Source organism: Saccopteryx bilineata, chromosome 2 (genome assembly GCF_036850765.1).
Source record: "Saccopteryx bilineata isolate mSacBil1 chromosome 2, mSacBil1_pri_phased_curated, whole genome shotgun sequence".
In the NCBI taxonomy this organism is placed as follows: domain Eukaryota; kingdom Metazoa; phylum Chordata; class Mammalia; order Chiroptera; family Emballonuridae; genus Saccopteryx; species Saccopteryx bilineata.
The window spans coordinates 366,027,427-366,051,265 of NC_089491.1; the positions used below are offsets into that span (position 1 = coordinate 366,027,427).

At 46.5% G+C, this 23,839-nt stretch overlaps 1 protein-coding gene and 2 pseudogenes across 6 annotated transcripts in view; all 3 read left to right on the top strand.

Moving 5' to 3' along the window:
* The window catches only part of ADAP2 (ArfGAP with dual PH domains 2), a 123,011-nt gene that overhangs the window by 73,767 nt on the left and 25,405 nt on the right, over window positions 1–23,839 (top strand). For all 6 annotated transcript variants that reach the window (XM_066263298.1, XM_066263293.1, XM_066263294.1 and 3 more), the window contains exon 2: window positions 22,814–22,943. In XM_066263298.1, coding sequence (XP_066119395.1) covers window positions 22,850–22,943 — 94 coding nt within the window. In that variant the 5' untranslated portion in view covers window positions 22,814–22,849. The remainder of the gene's footprint in view (window positions 1–22,813; window positions 22,944–23,839) is intronic.
* LOC136323529 (ATP synthase F(0) complex subunit C1, mitochondrial pseudogene) lies at window positions 4,862–5,414 on the top strand (annotated as a pseudogene).
* On the top strand, window positions 12,153–13,200 carry LOC136323530 (eukaryotic translation initiation factor 3 subunit F-like; annotated as a pseudogene).

Below are 23,839 nucleotides of genomic sequence, written 5' to 3' on the forward strand. Positions count from 1 at the left end.
TAAAATAAATAAAAATAATTATATAAAAAATACTTGTGTTTTTACATATGATGCACGTTCATATTTTCTATTTCCTGATTTTTAAGAAATACAGATTCTTTTTTTTTTTAATTACAGAGACAGAGAGAGAGTCAGAGAGAGGGATAGATGGGGACAGACAAACAGGAACGAAGAGAGATGAGAAGCATCAATCATCAGTTTTTCGTTGTGACACCTTAATTGTTCATTGATTGCTTTCTCATATGTGCCTTGACCATGGGCCTTTAGCAGACCAAGTAACCCCCTGCTTGAGCCAGCAACCTTGGGTCCAAGCTGGTGAGCTTTGCTCAGACCAGATGAGCCCATGCTAAAACTGGCAAACTTGGGGTCTCAAACCTGGGTCCTTGGCATCCCAGTCCAACACTCTATCCACTGTGCCACCGCCTGGTCAGGCCAGATTAATTTTTAAACCTAAAAGTTTAAACCTGTATGTCCGAAGCTAGGGGAGAGGACTGTGTTAGGGTATAGATTTGAAGGCTATCAGCACAGAGAGATGGCACTTGATCTCATGAAAATGTGCAGGATGAGCCGGAGAGTGGGGTAGTGAAACAGAAGCACAGTGAGGGAAGGAGAGAACTCAGCAGTATTGGGGGTGAGTAGAGGATTCGAATTCCACGCTGTCTCACCTCTGTTAATTAGCGCCTGTTGGTCCTTTACCCTCAGATGCCCTCTCCCCAAAATGGTCTGAATTCTACTCTGTCCCAGTAGAGCCCGAGCTCTACATCGATCAGGTGTCCAATTCAACTTCCCTGCACAGTGGGGCTGACAGCAGGGCTGTCAGCCTCTTTGAGACTACTCTTGAGGCGGCTATGAGGATTCTACTTATCAGTGCCGAGACCAATTGCCACCTGAGGAAAGACACGACCGACACACAAGTTAATTGCAAGAATCACACAGGCAGTTTATTACTCACAAATCCTTTTGGCGTGCCTGGGCACAGCTTACTGGGGCCCTATCGGTGTGTTCCTCTCAGCTGTCAACTTTGGAATCTGAACGACTACCACAGCAGGGGGGCCTCTTAGCTTTAGTACCTCTTCTGGCCTACTGCCTTCTAACAGGTGTCAATCTACAGGATTATCATCTCAAACCACCTTTTTGGGAGTTCCTTGCCGGGATCCCTTTTTATCTTAATCTACCAAAATGTCACATCAAGCCACTCTTAATGTGTTCCTAGGGAAGCTTCTTGTATATTAACCTACCTAGTTATGACATCAAGTCACTTCTTATCTATATATAACTTCACTCACACACTAACTGGGCCCTGCGGGAAAGGCAGAGTCTGCCTATCATAGCTGTACATTAATTCCAATGTAGGAATTAATCTGATTAATTTCTATTCAGATGGCATAACTTTATTTAATTTTCTTAATTGCTTTCAATATTATATCCTAATTATTTCTATATATCATCCATATTTTTCTATACGTCTATATATATTTAATTACTATAACATTATATTACTGCAACAAGCTCACCTTTTTCTTTCTAGAGAAAGAGAGAGAGAGGGAAACATTGATTTGTTTCACTAATTGATGCAATCATTGGTTGATTCTTGTATGTGCCCTGACCAGTGATTGAACCCACAACCTTGGCATATCAGGACAACACTGTAACCATCTTAGATAACTGGACAGGGCTGCTTACCTTTTATTTTTTTTAATAAATAAATTTTTATTAATTTTAATGGGGTGACATCAATAAAGCAGGGTACAAATATTCAAAGAAAACATGTCCAGGTTATCTTGTCAATCAATTCTGTTGCATACCCATCACCCAAAGTCAGATTGTCCTCTGTCACCTTCTATCTAGTTTTCTTTGTGCCTCTCCCCTTCCCCCTCCCCCTCTCCCTCCTTCCCTCCCCCCGCCCCCTATAACCACTACTCTCTTGTCCATGTCTCTTAGTCTCGTTTTTATGTCCCACCAATGTATGGAATCCTGCAGTTCTTGTTTTTTTCTGATTTACTTATTTCAATCCGTATAATATTATCAAGATCCCACCATTTTGTTGTAAGTGATCCAATGTCATCATTTCTTATGGCTGAATAGTATACCATGGTGTATATGTGCCACATCTTCTTTATCCAGTCTTCTATTTTTTTTTTTTTTACAGTGATTAAAGCCATTAAGCAAACTCTTGGCCAATACAGCAAGAATCCATAAAGAGTAGTGTCCTTAACATGTTCACCAAGTCCAAGTTGGCCCCAAACCATGCCAAATCCCTGAAAAATGCAACCCAACCCCAGTTCAGTCTGTTAGGAGCTGTCACAAAAAGCAGGAGTCCAGGAAAAGTCTGCATGGCACTGGAATTGTTGTCACAATTCTATACTTTGCAGCTCATGTCCAAGTCCCAATGACCACTGCTTCTAGCTGGTAATGATTCAGGTAGACTGGAAAAGCCATCTGCAGCATGTGTGGATATGGAGCTTCTGTTCTCCTCTGCCTGGAGAGATGAGACCAGATTGCTTTTCCCTGGAGCTCTGCGACTGTGGCTTGGTAAATAGAACCTTGGGACACACTAAGCTGGATGGCAAAGGTAAATTCATAATACAAGTTGGCAAAAGGGGGAAAGAGAGCTCTAAATTAGGAGTAAGTCCCAGCCTGAAATATGAGTGGGGCATGAGGTAGGAGGAATAAAGGAAACACTATATATTAAACAAAGCAGCAGAAAATAGGACTATCAACACCCACAACAGAGATCTTCGAAGGAAGAATAAAAAACCTGACTATTCAGGCAAGACATAGTTAAGTAGGCCTTGTGCAAATAAGATCAGTTTACCTGCTTCTTGGAAGAAATACCCTAGGCTCGTCCACAATGTCATAGATGGGGCCGACGACCCTGGTCACCTTCAGCCTTCAGTGGCAAATCCCAGCATTCTGGGCAAGGTTAGGTCATAGGTGGCTGGAGCAGGGCTGGAAGAGACTGAACCCTCCCTTAGAGGAGCAAGGGGGAAGCCTACCAGTGTCCCTGTTTCCTCACAGCAGAGGCATGTAAGTCTGGCAGGCTTTAGCTCAATGACCTTCCTTTCCACTATTGAAGCAGGACCCAGATGGCATCCTATGAGACCCCTTTGGGGTATTGGAGCCTTTAAGGGTGTATCCTAAGAGCTAGTAGTTCCCCTGATCTCTATTGGGCTTTTTCTGCCTCCTGGTATCTTAAAAGCCATGCTCAGAAGATCTCGCTGAGGGGTTTGAGGATCCCCATCTGCCTATATAAATCTTTTCCATATATCTGGAGCTATTTGGAAAAAGACAAAACTGTTATTAGCTGGATCAAATAAAGAAGCTAGTAGTTTGCAGGAGAAAAAGATTTGTTCATCAGCATTCAAAAGAAATTTAAATTTTTTTTTAAAGTAAAAAGCATGATATGGTAGACCCTGGTCGGTTGGCTCAGCGGTAGAGCGTTGGCCTGGCATGCAGGGGTCCCGGGTTTGATTCCCGGCCAGGGCACATAGGAGAAGCGCCCATTTGCTTCTCCACCCCCCCCTTCCTCTCTGTCTCTCTCTTCCCCTCCCGCAGCCAAGGCTCCATTGGAGCAAAGATGGCCCGGGCGCTGGGGATGGCTCCTTGGCTTCTGCCCCAGGCGCTAGAGTGGCTCTGGTCTCGCCCCCTGGTGGGCAGAGCGTTGCCCCTGGTGGGCGTGCCAGGTGGATCCAGTCGGGCGCATGCAAGAGTCTGTCTGACTGTCTCTCCCCGTTTTCAGCTTCAGAAAAATACCCCCCCCCCAATTTTTTTTTAATTGACCTTAGAATATTTGCTGGGTACACTTTAATAATACCTTGACTTTAAAGATTGTAAGAAATACACATAATTCGAAAGGTTTGACAAAATACAGTGAATGCTTTTGTTCCATATGCAGGAGCATTGTCAGTTTAACCAGTTTAGGAAATCCAATAATAGAACAATGCATACAGACAATGAGCTATAACATGCTTAGCAGCCTCTCCTGTTCTGACAGAGGTTACTATAAATCCAGAATATGTATCCACTGTAACGTGGACATAGGACTGTTTGCCAAATGAAGGTATATGAGTAACATCCATTTGCCAAAGTTGTCCTGGTAGGGGTCCTTGAGAGTTAACTCCAAATGAAGGGGCAGATTGTAATATAGGACCCCTTGGACAGGATTTACCAATCTGCCGTGCTGCTTCCCGAGAAAGTTGAAACTGTTTACACAGGGCTGCAGCGTTCTGGTGATGAATAGTATGAGACTGAATTGCTCGATCTGTCATGGTTGCTCCAAATAATTTTCCTTTGGGTAGCTTGATCAACAAGGGCATTCCTAGGCCCTGGCCAGTTGGCTCAGTGGTAGAGCCTCGACCTGGCGTGCAGGAGTCTCAGGTTTGATTCCCGGCCAGGGCACAGGGCTGCTTACCTTTTAAGTGTGAACAAGGGTACCCATGTTATCTGTGGTACTGGTAGTGAAATTGGACCTCAGTTTTTGAGTTTGGCAAAGAATGAATTTCAGAGCCAAGAACTCAAATTATAAGAGAAAGTTTATTTAGAAAGTTATAGAGGTAGTAGAAGTGAGCCACCTGGGCTGTGTAGGCTCAGAAGCAAAAGTTACAGAAGCAAAAGAAGGACCTATGGAACTTAGAAGAGAAAGGCAAAGGTAAGTCACCTGGGTGGGGAAGAAGAGAGGAATGGGAAAGGCATGGGAGGGAGAGCGTGCTGAAGGTATTGTCTTGAAGGTATTAAAGCAGGGGTCGTGAACCTATGGCTCGCGAGCCAGATGTGCCTCTTTTGATGGCTGCATCTGGCTCGCAGACAAATTTTTAATAAAAAATAATAATAACGTTAAAAAATATAAAACATTCTGGGGAAATGCCACGAAGCTCCTGTAGAGAGGGAAGAAGAAGCTGCAGAAAAGCAATAAAAAAGGAGAAGACTGAAAAAATGCAGACCACCGGGGCACTACTCATTCCTCCAGCTCTGATCCGCTGTTGTACCAGGGGCCTTCTCTGGCCTGCATCTGCCTCCTTCCTGAGTAGGCCAGAGATCCCACCTGAACAACCTTCCTACAGCAGCTCCCCACTCCAGATGGCCGGACGGGAGTTCCAGACCAGTACTATATCCCGGGACATTGACACAGCAGCCAAGTTTATTGGTGCTGGGGCTGCCACAGTGGGTGTGGCTGGTTCAGGGGCTGGAATAGGAACAGTGTTTGGCAGTTTGATCATTGGCTATGCCAGGAATTCGTCTCTCTTCTCCTAGGCCATTCTGGGTTTTGCCCTGTCTGAGGCCATGGGGCTCTTCTGTTTGATGGTCGCCTTCCTTATCCTCTTCGCCATGTGAGGCTCCGTGGGGGTCACCTACCCATCCCTGCTGCTTCGACTCCAAGCCATGCCTGGGGCTGGAACGTGCTAAGCTTTACCATTAAACACATTTTTCTAAAACAAACAAACAAACAAACAAACAAAATATATATATATAACATTCTCATGTATTACAATCCATTTCCTACTGCTCATGTTCATGGTTGCGGGTGGCTGGAGCCAATCACAGCTGTCCTCCGGGACAACACCAAATTTTTATTGGATAATGCCTAACATACACGGGTCTTGTATGGCTCTCACAGAATTACATTTTAAAATATGTGGAGTTCATGGCTCTCTCAGCCAAAAAGGTTCCGGACCCCTGTATTAAAGGCTGGGAGTTTAGAGAAGGTCTTTAGGGAGGATCTCAATAGAATATTCATTAGCTTTATGCTGATGTGCCAGAATAAATTTATTCCTCTGACTTCATCGGTTGGCACAAATGGCACTGACTGGATTTCTGCTATCTATCTCCCTGGGTAGAATGGTTTAAGATATTTACCCTCTCCAAATAAAATCTTTAAAAAATACAAAAAAACCCCACAAAGATATTTACCCTCTGATTGGGGAAGAGAAGTGTAAACCATTTACTCTGAAGGGTCCTTGGTTAGGGAGGATAGGATTTTGTGATTTACTAGATAGATGTAAACTGCTTGGCTGTGTATCTGTCTCAGTTTCCCTATTCCACTTGTCCTAGTTTGCTAACCTCTCTCACTTCATCTCCAAAGCCAAGTATCCTATTCCTTCCCTCAAGCACTTCACTAATATCTCCCTCATAATACATATTGTCTTGAACTATAGGGTTTTGTTTTGTTTTGTTTTGCTTTTGACTACATGTCATTGACCCTGTTGGGCAAACCAATGTGTTTAAGTGTGAAACAAGTGCTTTTAGCTTTGCCCGCTTGTATTGGGGCAGCGCCATGTGTGTATAGTCTATGTAAGACTGCTGCTGCTATCCCTCAGGGTGACAGAGTGCAAATTGTGGATTGCCTTCCTGCTTGGGAGGGGCCACTGTGAGGGGCTGTTGTTTGCTATTGTTTGCTGGAGAAGGTTTTTTTTCCTCCAGTCTGTTTGGTTGGAGAGTGTAGGGAGAGAGAGAGAGAGAGAGAGAGAGAGAGAGAGAGAGAACGGTGAGGGGTTCGGGAGCCCTGAGATTTCAGCCTGGCCTGTTTGGCTGGGGAGTGGGGCCTGTGAGTCCGGGACTGTCAGGAGAAAGAAAGGGAAGCAGTCTTCCCTGCCTGATTGCTCATCTGCTGTTACAAGACTTTAATAATGGAATGGCCCACCATCCTCTGACTCTACAGTTCCTTTACCGTCTGCCTGAATCCAACCTGACCCTGCATGGCCATGGTGGCAGCCACTGTCCTTACAGTCTATACATTTTTTCTAAGGTGATCTGGAAGCTATCAACTAGAAAATATTAAAAATCCATTCCTCACCTGACCAGGCGGTGGCACAGGGAATAGAGCGTCGGATTGGGACACGGAGGACCGAGGTTCAAGACCCTGAGGTCACCGACTTGAGCACGGGCTCATCTGGTTTGAGCAAGGCTCACCAGCTTGAGCCCAAGGTCACTGGCTTGAGCAAGGGGTCACTCCATCTGCTCTAGCCCCCAGTCAAGGCACATGTGAGAAAGCAATCAATGAACAACTAAGGTGCCGCAACAAAGAATTGATGCTTCTCATCTCTCTCCCTTCCTGTCTGTCCTTATGTGTCCCTCTCTCTGTCTCTCTCTGTCTCTGTCACAAAAAATAAAAATCCATTCCTGGTGTCTCAGCATCCCTCCTGGAAACAGAGGAGCTCAGTGGTTGTGCTTGAACTGTGGAATTGGTCAATCTTGTGTTTTAAGACGTTATTTATTCATTTTAAAGAGAGAAGAGAGATAAAGAGAAAAGAGGGGGAGGAGCAGGAAGCATCAACTCCCCTATGTGCCTTGACTAGACAAGCCCAGGGCTTCGAACCGGTGACCTCAGTGTTCCAGGTAGACTCTTTATCCACTGCGCCAACACAGTTCAGGCTCAAAACTGTTTTAATACTGTGTACCAAGCTTGGCATATTAACAGTGTGAACCGGGGCAAGTGACATCACTAAGCCTCTCCAGATCCCTCTGAAATGCGCAAGGGCGTGAGGGATACAGGCCATAATTATGTCCCCTATAATATCCTGCATATAGCCTGGCATATTTGGAGACTCAGTAAGTGTTTGTCAAAAATAAGTAAATTGCCCTGGCCAGATAGCTCAGTTGGTTAGAGTATCCTCCTGAAATGCAGAGCTTGCCAGTTCGATCCCGGTCCAGGGCACATACAGGAATGGATGTTTTTGTCTCTCTCCTGTTCTCTCCCTTCCTCTCTCTAAGATCAATAATATAAACATTTTTTTAAAGTGCATTAAAAGAAAAATAAATAAATTAATGATCACATATATAAAACATCCAAAAGGGAAATTTTTGTTTCAGAAAAAATCCAAAATTAGTGCTCCATAACTTTATGATCTTGACATAGGCAAACATTTCTAAAATTTGACATAAAAGCATTTATTATAAAGAAAAAAATAGATAAATTGAACCTCGTTAAACTTACGAACATCTGTTCCCTATGTAAAAAAATAATATAAACGGCCTTTTTTTTTTTTTTTTTTGTATTTTTCCGAAGCTGAAAACGGGGGTGGGGGGGTGGGGGGGGAGACAGTCAGACTCCCGCATGCGCCCGACCGGGATCCACCCAGCACGCCCACCAGGGGGGGACGCTCTGCCCACCAGGGGGCGATGCTCTGCCCCTCCGGGGCGTCGCTCTGTTGCGACCAGAGCCACTCTAGCGCCTGGGGCAGAGGCCAAGGAGCCATCCCCAGCGCCCGGGGCCATCTTTGCTCCAATGGAGCCTAGACTGCGGGAGGGGAAGAGAGAGACAGAGAGGAAGGAGAGGAGGAGGGGTGGAGAAGCAGATGGGCGCTTCTCCTTTGTGCCCTGGCCGGGAATCGAACCCGGGACCCCTTGCACGCCAGGCCGACGCTCTACCACTGAGCCAACCGGCCAGGGCCTAAACGGCCATTTTAAAATAAAGTCAGAGCTGCCATTCCTGAGGAACTGCCTTGCAGTCTTACTCCTCAAACTTTTGCAATGTTAAAACTGTGCAAAATAACCTTTTGACTGGGCTTAAAGCAATGATGCATCCCAAAGAAATGTTCGGAAAGATAACAGGAAAGTGGATATTGTGACAACCAGACGGATGACTGGACTGAACATTTAAAACATTGTTTAGAATTGGTGTCACATTGTTTATAGGTGCACCTATAAAAATGCCTTCCTTCTATTAATGTAATTGTTCCCCTTCCCTTTCTCACAAAAACCTCTTGCCTTTGTCTCCTAATTGGAACACTATATGGCTTCCTACCTGAATCAGTACTTCCCAAATAGCTATTCTTCTTGTATCTCAAATAAATGCTGGTTGCCTCTCACTCTGGCTTTTTATTTCCAGGTTAACAATTAAAAGGCACAGTGAAAGAGCAAACTATGGGGTGAGAGAAGGTATTTTTAGTGCATATAACTAACAAAGAACTCACATCCAGAACATGTATATAAAAAATGCATAGAAAAAAGGCAGACAAACCAACTGAAAAAAAATGCACAGATTTGAAAAAAGGATATATTCACATCATCACTTAGCTGATGAGAAGATGTTCACTTGTATTAGTCATTAGAGAAATACAAAGTAAAACTCACATTGTGATACCACTACAGACCCATGAGAATAGCCAAAGTGCAGAAGATAATACCCGGGCTACACAGTGGGGTTGAGGGGCTGCAGTGGTCAGAGCACAGGGAGAGGACTTTTGGTTCCTGGAACCTGGGCGCTGACGACAGCCAGGTCTTACGCACAGAGTAGAGAAGTACTCCTTGGAAAAACTATAAAAGCTCTCTGGACAATGGGGCCCAGAGCTGAAGGCAGGCAATGTCAGCCACTAACAACATTGCGTCAACTCCACATGGAAGCCATGATCCGGCTTATCAAGGTCTCCAAAGCATCATCAGAATTCCTGAGTTACTGTGAGCAGCGCACCCTGAATGATCCCCATCTCTGAGAACCCCTTCAAAGACAAGAAGCCAGTGTCATTCTATAAAAACTAAAATAAAGTGCAAAAGACAATACCCACAGATCAATAGATCTGAGTGATGGCAAGGATGTGGAACTCTCATACATGCTGATGGAAATGTGGACTGGTAGAATCACTTTGAAAACCATTTGGCAGAATCTACGAAAGCTGTACATATGTACAGTTTAAGACCCAGGAATGCCACCCCTGGGCATATACTTGGCTCACAAAAATGAGGGGATATTTTATCACTCCATATTCATTTTGAAATATCCCCAAATTTTTGTGAGCAGTATATTTAACAGAATGCAAACATATGCACATTAAAAGACATGCAATAGGCCTGGCCTATAGTGGCACAGTGGACAGAACACTGACCTGGAACACTGAGGTCACTGGTTCGAAAGCCTGGGCTTGTCTGGTCAAGGTACGTAGACAAGCAACAAGCAAGCAATGAATAACTAAAGTGAAGCAACCAACTATGAAGCAACTATGAGCAACTTCTTATTCCCCATCCTTCTCTTCTCTTTGTAAAATCAATAAATAAAATCTTTAAAAATGAAAAAAAAGAGACATGTATAAAATTGCCAGTATTTGACAGTTGCTGGTTTACAAAAATTTCAATTTCACATGGCTAAACCTAATACTAGAGTGTTCATAGCAATACTATTTGTATGAGTCAAAACATGGATTATCTCAGACATCAAAAGATTATGCATATATTAAATAAACTTCAACTACACCTAGCAACGTGGATGAATCTCACACACATAAAACATTGAGTGAAAGAAGCACATACTTATATAAAATACAAAAAACAGACAAAATAATTTATGGTGATAAAAATTAGGCTTTTTGAGGGGACTAGCGACTGAAGTGGGAATGGGTGCCTTTTGGATACTGGCTTATGCCTGTTTTGAGCTCTAGGTGCTAAACGTGTATGTGCTTTTGTAAAAATTCATCAAATTTTATGCTTATTAATTGTGCATTTTTCTGTATTTTTTTTTTTTTTGGTATTTTTCTGAAGCTGGAAACGGGGAGAGACAGTCAGACAGACTCCCGCATGCGCCCGACTGGGATGCACCCGGCATGCCCACCAGGGGGCGATGCTCTGCCCATCAGGGGGCGATGCTCTGCCCCTCCGGGGTGTCACTCTGTTCCGACCAGAGCCACTCTAGCGCCTGGGGCAGAGGCCAAGGAGCCATCCCCAGCGCCTGGGTCATCTTTGCTCCAATGGAGCCTTGGCTGCGGGAGGGGAAGAGAGAGACAGAGAGGAAGGAGAGGGGGAGGGGTGGAGAAGCAGATGGGCGCTTCTCCCGTGTGCCCTGGCCGGAAATCGAACCCGGGACCTCTGCGCGCCAGGCCGACGCTCTACCACTGAGCCAACCAGCCAGGGCCTCTGTATATTTTTTATACTTCGGTAAAAGTTTACTTAATGAGGAGCCACTGTGCCACTTCACCCGCAGGTGTTGTAAAGTACCAAAAACTTTATTAATTAATAGATTAATTAATTTTAATATTAATATTTAGAATTAATATTAATATTAGAATTAATATTAATATTTTAAGAGGCTTGAAGAACATTTTATTAATTTGAGTTAAGGTGTGCAGAGAAATTGTGAGAATAGTCTCTGTACTGTGTGATTAGCATAACCAGGCTGGCCCTTGGCATTCTATTGTAAATGCAAAGGGAAGGAAAACATGGATTCCCAGACATTCCACCACACCTGTGGGGAAAGGGGTGAATGGCTAGCCAGGTGCAGGGAGAGAAAAGCCAAAATAAACTTTTTCTTATAGCAATGAGCCATTTGCGGGCATTTGTCCCCACGGAAACTACCTCTCTTATGTAAATGCATGTGGTTAATACGTGTGACTCTGGACAGAGAGATGGCGGATAAACACTAGAAAATATAGGAATGCCTTTTAATACGTAAAGAGACATCTTTCTACCATTGTGTTGCCTTGTAAATTTTGTTTTCTACAAAATGATGTATGGCTTGCAAATTGAACATGGTCCTATCATGTTAAAGGACATATGACTATAACCAATAGTGGTAAAGGGCTCCTAATTACAATTTTTGCTTCTGTACTTTCCACTTACAAAACTATAAAAACTAGGTAGAACAAAGGGCCAGCGCGCTCTCACTCAGATTTCTGTCGGAGTTGCCGCTGCTTAGCCAAGCTAGACAATAAAGCTTTGGTGTGTAATCGATGGACTTTGTTCGTGTCTTCAATGTTTCGGGTCCCTCCGGATTAGGCTTAACACTTAAAAGTCTCGGCCCTGGCCGGTTGGCTCAGTCGGCCTGGCGTGCAGGAGTCCCGGGTTCAATTCCCCGTCAGGGCACACAGGAGAGGCGCCCATTTGCATCTCCACCCCTGCCCCTCTCCTTCCTCTCTGTCTCTCTCTCTTCCCCTCGATGGCTCGGGCGCTGGGGATGGCTCCTTGGCCTCTGCCCCAGGCGCTAGAGTGGCTCTGGTCGCAACAGAGCGATGCCAGGGAGGGGCAAAGCATCGCCCCCTGGTGGGCGTGCCCGGTGGATCCCGGTCCGGCGCATGCGGGAGTCTGTCTGACTGTCTCTCCCCGTTTCCAGCTTAAGAAAAATACAAAAACAAAACAAAACAAAAAAACACTTAAAAATCTCATTCTTGGCCCAGGCCAGTTGGCTCAGCAGTATAGCGTTGACCAGCATATGGAAGCTTTCTTTAGACAAGATGGCCACACTGTTGGTACCGGCGAGTGCTCCTCCGGCCGCTCCAGCCCCTGCTGCGGCCCCAGCCTCAGCTCTGGACGGGGTCCTGACCTCAGCTCCAGTTCTGGCGCCAGTTCCAGCGCCTGTTCCAGTTCCCACTCCCCCGCCGGCCTCCTCCCCAGACCCGGGTGGCGGCTGCGCCCACAGCCCCGGCCAGCCCCGCACCTCACGCAGCACCGGCTGCACCCGGTCATTTTGGCCTCCATCCTGGACAGCTACGAGCGCTGCAACGAGGGTGCTGCCCGCCTTATCGAGACTCTGCTGGGAACCGTTGACAAGCACTCAATGGAAGTCACCAATTGCTCTTCAGTGCCGCACAATGAGTCAGAGGATGAGGTGGCTGTTGACATGCAGTTTGCTAAGAACATGTATGAATTGCACAAGATAGTTTCTCCAGATGAGCTCATCCTGGGTTGTACGCTACCGGCCACGACATCACAGAGCACTCTGTGCTGATCCATGAGTCCTACTGCCCGGAGGCTCCCAGCCCCATTCACCTCACTGTGCACACTGGCCTCCAGAATCGCGCATGAGCATCAGGGCTTACGTCAGCACTTTAATGGGTGTTCCTGGGAGGACTAAAGGGGGTGATATTCACACCTCTGACAGTGAAGTATGCATATTACGACACCGAACACATTGGATTTGATCTGATCATGAAGACCTGTTTTAGCCCCAGTCAGGTAATTGGACTCTCAAGTGACTTACAGCAAATCACAGGGGCTTTGGCTCGTATTCAGATGGCCCTGAGCACAGTGTTGCAGTATGCGGAGGATGTGCAAGAGTGTCAGCTGACAATACTGTAGGCCGTTTCTTGATGAGTCTGGTTAACCAAGTACCCAAGATTGTTAGCGATGACTTCGAGACCATGCTCAACAGCAACATCAGTGACCTGCTGATGGTGACCTACCTGGCCAGTCTCACCCAGTTGCAGATTGCCCTCAATGAGAAGCTTGTAAATCTGCGAATGGGCCCAGGTAGCACTCCTTCCCCTCAGCCCTGACTCGAGGACTTGGAATGGAGTGAAGTGGAAGTGACTGCTTGTGTGAGTCACACTGAGTGAGTCAGCTGCTTGTGACTCTCAATAAACATAGCCTATCTTTTGTAAATGAAAAAAAAAAATCCCTGATCAGAGCACACAGAAGAGGTGACAATTTGCTTCTTCATCTTTTCCCCTCCCCCTTCTCTCACTAAATCTCTTCTCCTCCTGCAGCCATGGCTTCCAGCTCATTGGCCCCATTCCCTGAGGATGGCTCTGTGGAGCCTCTGCCTCAGGTGCTAAAAATAGCTCATTTGCCAGCAGCTCCAAACAAGCAGAGCATCAGCCCCAGATGGGTGGATCCTACCAGGTGGATCCCAGTTGGGGTGCATGCAGAAGTCTGTCTCTTTATTTCCCCTCCTCTCACTATAAAAGAAAACATAATTATAACAAAAAAGATTAATTCTCCAAGTCACTTGAATTACATAAATATACATCATATACGTTTTTTTTATATAAGTTTTAAATGTTTATTTAGTGATATACTGTAATCTACATTTTTAATCCTTAAAGTCATTATCTATTTAAAGGTAGCCAGGACTCCCACAAAAGGGCTGCTGATCCTTGGCTAGATTATTCAGGGCAAGGAGCACATAACTCTTGTTTGCTCCTCTGGACCAACACAAAGGGATACTTTGTGGAAGAAAGATAATTGGTCCTACTAATCTTAGTCTGGGAGAAATTTTAGATTTTTTTCTGCTTTTACGTTAAATTTCATTATTATTATTATTTCCCTCTACACCCCAGCTGTCCTCCCTGACTGCTACTGCACTGTCCTCAAGAATACTGACTTCTGCTTGTTAGATGTTAGGTGGCCCCAGCATCTGTGATCCATTACTTTCCCAGCCCTGCCGTACACCATGGGACTCAGTTTCTCATCTGTCAAATGAGGATATTTATTTACAGTTCCTGCTCTCCTGGGATGTTGATAAAGTAAGGCATCAAAAGGCCCTCAAACTATTTTGTGTACACTTTTAAATAACTAATAACGACCATAAAACTTTATATATCACTCGATGCTTGGCACTGTTCTAACCACCTTTGTATTAACTCGTTTAATCCTCACAAAACCTCTCCATTAATTCCATTTTACAGATGGAGAAACTGTGGCACCTAACTAAAATTATTAGGTGAAGATGCTCAAAGTAATAATAATAAAAAAATCCCTAGCATCCAGAATTTGAAACCCAGAATCAGAATACTTGGGCTAATGCTTCAGCAATGCTACATATTGTGTCTATCTTGTCTCAGTTCATTTCTATTAGCACAGTTTTCTCTTTTGCAAAATAAAGCTCAGGGTACCATTGGTACAAGGTTGTTGTGAAAAAGAAATTATATAAATATAGGTAAATAAAAATTTTATATAATGAGAGATATTAATTGGACAGTTGATTATATAGATTGAGATCAGGTATGATTATCTAAGAAACAATATCAAGAAGAAAAGACCTAAGTGCTTTATGAAATAATCTTTGATGTAATTAATTTAGGTGGAACTAAAGGAAATAGAAGTTTTAGATTTTTGAACCCAATTTTAAAACTCTAGTAGGGTAGCACCCCAATGTTCAAATCAAATCTCCAACAGATGTAACCTTAACCTCTTCCATTGTAGTTGCAACTAAACCTCCATGACTAACTTTATTACATGCTCCAGCTAATGATATAAAATGCAAATACTTTGTTATCTTGTGTTTATTCCAAGATTTATTATACGGCCTGACCAGGCGGTGGCGCAGTGGATAAAGCATCGGACTAGGATGCAGAGGACCCAGGTTCGAGACTCCGAGGTCGCCAGCTTGAGCACAGACTCATCTGGTTTGAGCAAAAAGCCCACCAGCTTGGACCCAAGGTCGCTGGCTCCAGCAAGGGGTTACTCGGTCTGCTGAAGGCCCGCGGTCAAGGCACATATGAGAAAGCAATCAATGAACAACTAAGGTGTTGCAATGCACAATGAAAAACTAATGATTGATGCTTCTCATCTCTCTCCGTTCCTGTCTGTCTGTCCCTGTCTATCCCTCTCTCTGACTCACTCTTTGTCTCTGTCAAAAATTTTAAAAAATTAAAAAAAAAAAAGATTTATTATACGATTCTTCAGATTTTACTAATGGGCTCTTCAACTCTCTAGATCTCTGTTGGGTTGTATTTTATTAAGAACGCAACTTCCCATAAGCTGGACTGCCTGTGAAATGAGGCTCTCAACTCCTCAATTCAATCAACATTTAAAATTTTGATTGATTGATTTTTAGAGAGAGATGAAGAGAGAAAGAGCGAGAGAGGGAGGGAGACAAGAACATTGTTCCTGTAAGTCGCCCTGACCAGGGATTGAACTGGCCATCTCTGTACATCAAGATGATGCTCTAATCCACTAAGCTATCCAGCCAGAGCTCAATCAACATTCTTTTTAATTGTGGCAAAATTCACATAACATAAAATTCACCACTCTAACCATTTAAAAGTGTATAATCCGCCTGACCAGGTGGTGGCACAGTGGATTGAGTGTTGGACTGGGATATGGAGGACCCAGGTTTGAGACCTCGAGGTCGCCAGCTTGAGCGTGGGCTCCTCTGCTTTGAGCAAAGCTCACCAGCTTGGACCCAAGGTCGCTGGCTCAAGCAAGGGGTTACTCGGTCTGCTGAAGGCCCGTGGTCAGGGCACATACGAGAAAATAATCAATGAACAACTAATATGTGAACAACTAATGTCACAATGCGCAACGAAAAAACTAATGATTGATGTTTCTCATCTCTCTGTCCCTGTCTATTCCTCTCTCTGACTCTCTGTCCCTGTAAAAAATAAATAAATAAACAAACAAATAAATAAATAAATAAAAGTGTATAATCCAATGGCACATAGTCCATTCACAATGTTGTGCAGTGGTCAGCACTATCTAGTTCCAGAATATGTTCAACACCCTAGAAGGGAACCTGTACCCATTTAGCAGTCACTCTCTGGCCACCCTCCCCCCAGCCCCAGGCCACCACTAACCTACTAACCTGCTTTCTGTTTCTATGAATTTGCCTATCCAGGACATGTCACATACATGGGATAACATTTTTCAGGCCCAGTACTTGCTAGGCACCAAGGGTACAACAATGAATATAGCGATCTGTTCTTTTTTTTTTTTTTTTTTTTTATTCATTTTAGAAAGGAGAGAGAGAGAGAAAAGGGGGGAGGAGCAGGAAGCATCAACTCCCATATGTGCCTTGACCAGGCAAGCCCAGGGTTTCAAACCGGCGACCTCAGCATTTCCAGGTCGATGCTTTATCCACTGCGCCACCACAGGTCAGGCCGCGATCTGTTCTTGATGGGATTACTGCCAACTGGGATGAAACAAACAAACAAACAAATATAATACAGTCGATGCCTATTTTAATAGAAATATGAACATTTTGCGAACAGAGATGAGGGCAGAAAGGGCAAGCTGTAAAAAGTAACATTTGAATCTGGGCATGGAGGCAGGAGTTTGACAGACCAGTGGAGGCTGGGCAGGAGGGGGGTGCTGAGGAGGAGGGAACAGAGTAGGAAAGGGAGCAGCAGGAACGAGGTACAGTGGCATGGAGTTGGACAGCTTCTGTACGCAAAGGAGGTGAACAAAGCATACCCAAAGCATGTCACCACTCCAGGGCTTTTGCACTTGCAGTTCCTGCTTTCCCGGGACACTTTTCTTTCACTGGTGCCTGGTTAGCTGGAACTCTTCCCTCAGATCTTTGCTTCAGTGTATGGGGGAGGGGAAATTCCCTTTTTCCTCTGAGTTCTTCTGGCTGGTCAAATAATTAAAACAGTATAAGACAGATTAATAGAAAATAACCAAATTTAATTATGAATGAATGTGCAGGGTTCTATAAGAATATGGGGTCCAGGGACAAACCAGGCAGTTAAGGTTTATATGCCATCTTGAGCTAGGGTGAAAGTGGGGTCATGGTATGGGATTTCAAGGGGGAGGAAGGCAATTCACATGGAGGTAGAAAGCAGATGCTTGATAAACAAATGTTTATTGTGCCATCTATAACAACCAGAAGCAGAGAGGACTTTGATCTAATAGGACTTGCCAGGTTCCTCCCTATCACACCTAGTTCATATTAAACCATAGTTAACTGTGATAATCACTCCCTTTCTTGGGCAGGTCCACTAAATTATTTTAGGAAGTTGGAAGAAGATCAAAGGTTCATCCTGAGTCTTTTTCGTTTCTTAAAAACAACAAGCTTTGCCTGAGCTGGTGGTGGTGCAGGCCTGACCAGGAGGTGGCACAGTGGATAGAGCGTCAGACTGGGATGCGGAGGACCCAGGTTTGAGACCCCGAGGTCGCCAGCTCGAGACCCCGAGGTCGCCTGCTTGAGCGCGGGCTCATCTGGTTTGAGCAAGGCTCACCAGCTTGAGCCCAAGGTCGCTGGCTCAAGTAAGGGATCACTCGGTCTGCTGTAGCCCCTCAGTCAAGGCACATATGAGAAAGCAGTCAATGAACTACTAAGGAGCCACAACAAAGGACTGATGTTTCTCATCTCTCTCCCTTCCTGTCTGTCCCTATCTCTGACTCTCTCTGTCTCTGTCACAAAAATAAATAAATAAATAAAATTTAAAAAGAAATAACAAGCTTTATTTATTTATATTTTTATTTTTTTAGGGTTTTTTTTTTTTTTTTGTATTTTTCTGAAGCTGGAAACGGGGAGAGACAGTCAAACAGACTCCCGCATGCGCCCGAACGGGATCCACCCGGCACGCCCACCAGGGGCGCGCTCTGCCCACCAGGGGGCGATGCTCTGCCCCTCCGGGGCATCGCTCTTTCGCGACCAGAGCCACTCCAGCACCTGGGGCAGAGGCCAAGGAGCCATTCCCAGCGCCCGGGCCATCCCTGCTCCAATGTAGCCTCGCTGCGGGAGGGGAAGAGAGAGACAGAGAGGAAGGAGGGGAGGGGGGTGGAGAAGCAAATGGGCGCCTCTCCTATGTGCCCTGGCCGGGAATCGAACCCCGGTCCCCCGCACGCCAGGCCAACGCTCTACCGCTGAGCTAACCGGCCAGGGCCACAAGCTTTTTAAAAAAGAAATAACAAGCTTTAAAAAAAATAACCAGGACCCCGGCCGGTTGGCTCAGTGGTAGAGCGTCGGCCTAGTGTGCCGGAGTCCCGGGTTTAATTACAGGCCAGGGCACACAGGAGAAGCACCCATCTGCTTCTCCACCCCTCCCCCTCTCCTTCCTCTCTGTCTCTCTCTTCCCCTCCTGCAGCCAAGGCTCCATTGAAGCAAAGTTTGCCCGGGCACTGGGGATGGCTCTGTGGCCTCTGCCTCATGCGCTAGAATGGCTCTGGTTGCAACGAAGCGACACCCCAGATGGGCAGAGCATTGCCCCCTGGTGGGTGTGCCGGGTGGATTCCGGTCGGGCGCATGCGGGAGTCTGTCTGACTGCCTCCCCATTTCCAGCTTCAAGAAAAATAAAAAAAAATTAAAAAAAAAAACACAAAAACCAGGTCCTGGCCTGTTGGCTCAGTTGTAGAGCATCAGGCTAGCGCGTGGATGTCCTGGGTTTGATTCCCTGTCAGAGCACACAGGAGAAATGGCCATTTGCTTCTCTCCCTCTCCCTCTCCCCTTTCTCTCTCTCTCTCTTGTTTTCCCCAACCCCTGCAGCCATAGCTCAATTGGTTCGAGTGCATTGGCCCTGGGTGCTGAGGATACCTCCATGGAGCCTCCACCTCAGATACTAAAAATAGCTCGGTTGCAAGCGTGGCCCCAGATGGGCATAGCATTGGCCCTAGACAAGGGTTGCCGGATAGATATGGATCTGGGTGCATGTGGGAGTCTGTCTATCTTACCTCCTCTCACTTGGAAAAGAAGAAGAAGAAAAAAAAAGAAAATACAGCGTCAAAGAAAGAAGAAGCTTTGGGCACAAAGAGCCTCATTACAGCATTAGGTATGACAGTGAAAAGTTCATCACAAGCTATGTATGTCCAACAACACCAGGGCTGTCACAGAACTCAAATGTTATTAAATGATCCAAGGAAATGTACATATCCCATGCAATATTAGCCATTAAAATTATGTCATGAAGCCTCTGTAATAATATGAGACACTATGTACAGAAAGTTAAAAAAAGAAAAAGAAAGATATATAGCCTGACCAAGCAGTGACACAGTGGATAGAGCATCAACCTGGGATGCTTAAGACCCAGGTTTGAAACCTGGAGGTTGCCAGCTTGAGCAGAGGCTCATAGGCTTGAGTGTGGTGTTGCCAGCTTGAGTGTGGGATCATAAACATGACCCCATGCTTGTTGGCTTGAGCCCAGAGGTTGCCAGCTTGAGCCTAAGGTCACTAGCTTGAGCAAGGGGTCACTGGCTCAGCTGGAGCCCCCCAGTCATGGCATGAATGAGAAAGCAATCAATGAATAACTAAAGTGCTCCAACTACAAGTTGATGCTCCTCATCTTTCTCCCTTTCTGTCTGTCTGTCCCTGTCTGTCCATCTTTCACTCTCTTTCTCTCTCCACCAAAAAAAAGATATAAAATTATAGGAGAAATATGGTTCCAATCTTATAAATAGGTGTACAAAAACTAGAAGAAAATTCATGAAAATGTTCATGAACGCTGATGGTAAGACTATTATGAAAAGTGTAGTGATAGGCTGAACTGCATGCCATTGCCATTACTAGTTTTGTAAGTCAACTTCATACATTGCTTATACATTGATGATTGGATTTGAATCCCAGCTGAAATGTATGTGTCATTTAGTTGGTAACCTTAGACAAATTTACTCCAATTCTCTCTCAAGGTCTCAGTTGCCTCATCTCTAAAATTGACATCAAAATATTCTAGCCCTGGCCGGTTGGCTCAGCGGTAGAGCGTCGGCCTAGCGTGCGGAGGACCCGGGTTCGATTCCCAGCCAGGGCACACAGGAGAAGCGCCTATTTGCTTCTCCACCCCTCTGCCACGCTTTCCTCTCTGTCTCTCTCTTCCCCTCCCACAGCTAAGGCTCCATTGGAGCAAAGATGGCCCGGGCGCTGGGGATGGCTCTGTGGCCTCTGCCTCAGGCGCTAGAGTGGCTCTGGTCGCAATATGGCGATGCCCCGGAGGGGCAGAGCATCACCCCCTGGTGGGCAGAGCGTGGCCCCATGGTGGGCGTGCCGGGTGGATCCCAGTCGGGCGCATGCGGGAGTCTGTCTGACTGTCTCTCCCTGTTTCCAGCTTCAAAAAAATGAAAAATAAAAATTCTATACCTCAGGGTTGCATTTAAATAGAATAATGCATGTAAGGGACCTGATGCACAACAATCCCCGAATAAAGGTGGGTAGCGTTTAATTACAGTTTCTTAAAGTTCTGAAACTAAAAAACAAAGTCATTTAAATTTTCAAATGGATTGTGGTCTATTTTCCAGGGACCTTGAGTCTGGCCCAGGGCTAAGGATGTGATTGAAGGCTTTTTCCCAGCCCTGCTGCAGCTGGGCTCGGCTGCACAGAGCCTGCCATCCTGAGAGTGGAGCTGGGTATTTGTCCTCGAGGGATCCTGGGAACCTTAATTAGAGAGGGCACTGTCCCAGGACCCAGACTGTGCCCTCAGCCCAGCAGCTGCTATAGGGACTGAGCCCACAAGGGAGGCTGCCTCAGCCCACCCTGGCCCTGAACCCAGCACTCGCTCTCCACCTCGGTTACAACAGCCTTTGACACAGTGCTTGGTTTGGGGGCAGCTTCAGGTTCCTGCACAGAGCTGAGCTCAGCTTTGATCATGTCCCACTGAGCAGGCTACAAAGTTTCTCTTTGTGGTGATAAAAAGTAAGTTTCGGGAATAGATAGTGGTGAGGGTTGCACAACATTGTGAATGTAATTAATGCCACTGGATAGTACACTTTAAAATGTCCAGTTTTATGTTATAGAAATTTTACCACTCCCAACATAGGTTTTGCCCTCATTTAGCAGCTCAGAAGTGATGTCCTTGACCTGTCCTCTCTTCGTCCCCCTACACCCCTCTCATTCATATCTTAGGATGCCTTTCCCACTCCTCCTGGGAGATTTATTTCTGTCCCTTTTTTCATCTAAAGCAGAGGAAATGAATCCTCTTTCAGCCTGTTTGGTAAACAGCCCCATGCCCTCTGACCTGCTGGGCTCTTTCACTGATTCCTCTGGAGTTGCTCCTGGGCTAAGCCCTGCCCCCCCCCCCCCCCCCCCGTGGGTCAAGGCCTCCTGACTGGTTATTCTTGGTAATGTCCCTCTTTCCCAGGGGCCTGGAACTTGACCTCCTCCACCCTGGGAAGATAGAGAATGACACATGGCATTCCAAATGAGATCTGACGAGCTGACCGGAGGGCCAGGGGAAGTAGAGAAGCCACTGTTTTGATGGTTTTGTGTACCATGTACTGACACATCTTGACCACCCTATTTGGTGTATCTTGCAATCCTCATTTTATAGGTAAGGAGTCGGAGGCTCAGAGAAGTGAAGGCATTTTCCCAGGGCCACACAGCCAGTAAGTGATGGAGCTGAAATTCAAAGCCTGGATTCCTGGATTCATTCCGTTATACTGCTACTCTGTGCGTTTGCATGTGTACGCGTGAGTGTGAATTGGGGATGCAGGTAAGTCAGCTAAAAGATCAGTTGCCAACTATCAGGATGGAAGCCTAACACCCATGTGCATTAAGCCACATGCACATGATGATGGGTGTTTACCTATAGAGGGGATGGCAAGTATGTGCAGTAAGTGTCTTACCAGAAGCCCATGGGTCTCTGAGGATGGTATCAAAGAATGACAGGAATGGGGCAGGGCAACAGGAATTAAAATGCCCATATTATAAGACCACCTAGGCCCTGCCCACACCATGAAGTGATGGAATTTCATGAATAAAACTGTTCAGGGATGTCCACGTTGGTGAAATCACACTTCCTAATGAACACAGTCATCAACCATGTATTGAACTTCTAAAAATATTCAGGTTCTATTTCCAGGAGCTATGTGGGATACAGAAATAAAACTACTGACATCAAACTACGTATCTAGTGTGGGTGTGTACTGGAGGGAGATTTACATAAATATATAAATAACTGATGCAAGGTAGACAGAAGGTGCCCGGGACCAAAGGGATGAACGAACTCGACAACGGTGTGCTAAGGCGGAGCAGCGGCTGGAGTGAGTACTCGAGACTGAGTCTCAAGGAGGGCTTCCTAAGGAGTTAGCATTTGAACGTCGACAAATCTCTAAGTAGATGTAAAATCTACATCAGTAGAACGCTTTAACAGAAGTTAGATTCTGTTTGATTTTCCAGAGAGCCCTGAGACCCTTTATTTCCCTTCTACAAAGGTGAAAACTGAGACCCTGAGAAGCTGAATAGATTGTCCCTAGTCACGCAGCTAGCAAGTGGCGGGCCAGCCTGTGTGACTCCAAGCCCTGAACTCGGGTCCCTCCTCGCGGGCGCCAGCAAGGACCCGGCGCGGAGCACGGGAGCTGGGAGACAGTCTGGAGGCTCCGGGGGCGGAGCGGGAAGTCGTGGAGGGGTGGGGCTGGCGGCGGCGCGGGCGGAGCAACAGGCGCCGGAGTTCCGTCCGTCTCTACCTGTGCGGGCGAGGCACTGCTCATGGGCATCCGCGAGTGGGCGGCCCGGCTGAGCCCCGCTGAGCCCGGCTGAGCCCCGCTGAGCTCGCCCGACCGGACATGGGCGACCGCGAGCGCAACAAGAAACGGCTGCTGGAGCTGCTGCAGGCGGCGGGCACAGGCAACGCGCACTGCGCCGACTGCGGGGCCGCGGGTAAGGGCGCAGCGGTGCGGGCAGCGCGGGCGGCCCGGGACCCGGAGCCAGACCCCAGCCCGCCAGATCCTTCCGCTCCTCCCAGACCAGGTCCCGCCTCGGGTCCCACGCTGGGCTGGTGCGTGACGCTATGACACCTTCGGAGCCAGACCCCCGCCCACCGGAGCGTGAATCTCCGACCCGGGCTTCTGCCGTCCTCTCCTCATCCTTCCCACTCTGGACCTAGACACCGGGTGCCCTGACCATCGTGCTCACTTCCCCCGGCAGACACCTACCCACCCATACCTCGGTCCCTGTCACCACTTCCCACAACGTCGGTACATGACATTCCACGCACCAAGGGGTCCCAGACCCGGCTCCGGTGCCCCCTCCCACAGACGCCCTCCGGGTCTTCCCACCTTCCTGCTCCGCAGCCTCCGCCACTGCGGAAGTGACAGCCTGATGAGAAGTGTCAGATTCCCCTAGGAGGGTCTCCTAACTCAGCCCGGGAGCCAGACTTCCTTCCCTACCTGCGGCTCCTCTGCCCAGCTCTTCGGTGCTGGTCCCGCCCTCCCCGCTCCCCTGTCGGGTCCCTGTAGTCCTGTCGCTTCGCACCTGCCTCAGTCCCTTGCCCCCATACCCAGAATGCCTTCCAAGATCTTTATCGTGGTCGCCACTGTGCCAGTGCCATGGCTGGTGGCAGAGGCGGATTAAAGTCGGTTGAGGCCCCCAGCGCAGAAAATATTCGGCCCCTTAAAAAGAGAGAGAGAGAGAGAGACAGGAAAAATAAAAGTACATGTTAACCATATTTTTAAATAAATAAAAAATATTATGTACTATGAATGTTAAAATTGCACATATGAAACCAAACTTGGTGTCATTAGAAAAAAGTGTGAAGTTGGAGTTTTGCGGGGGCC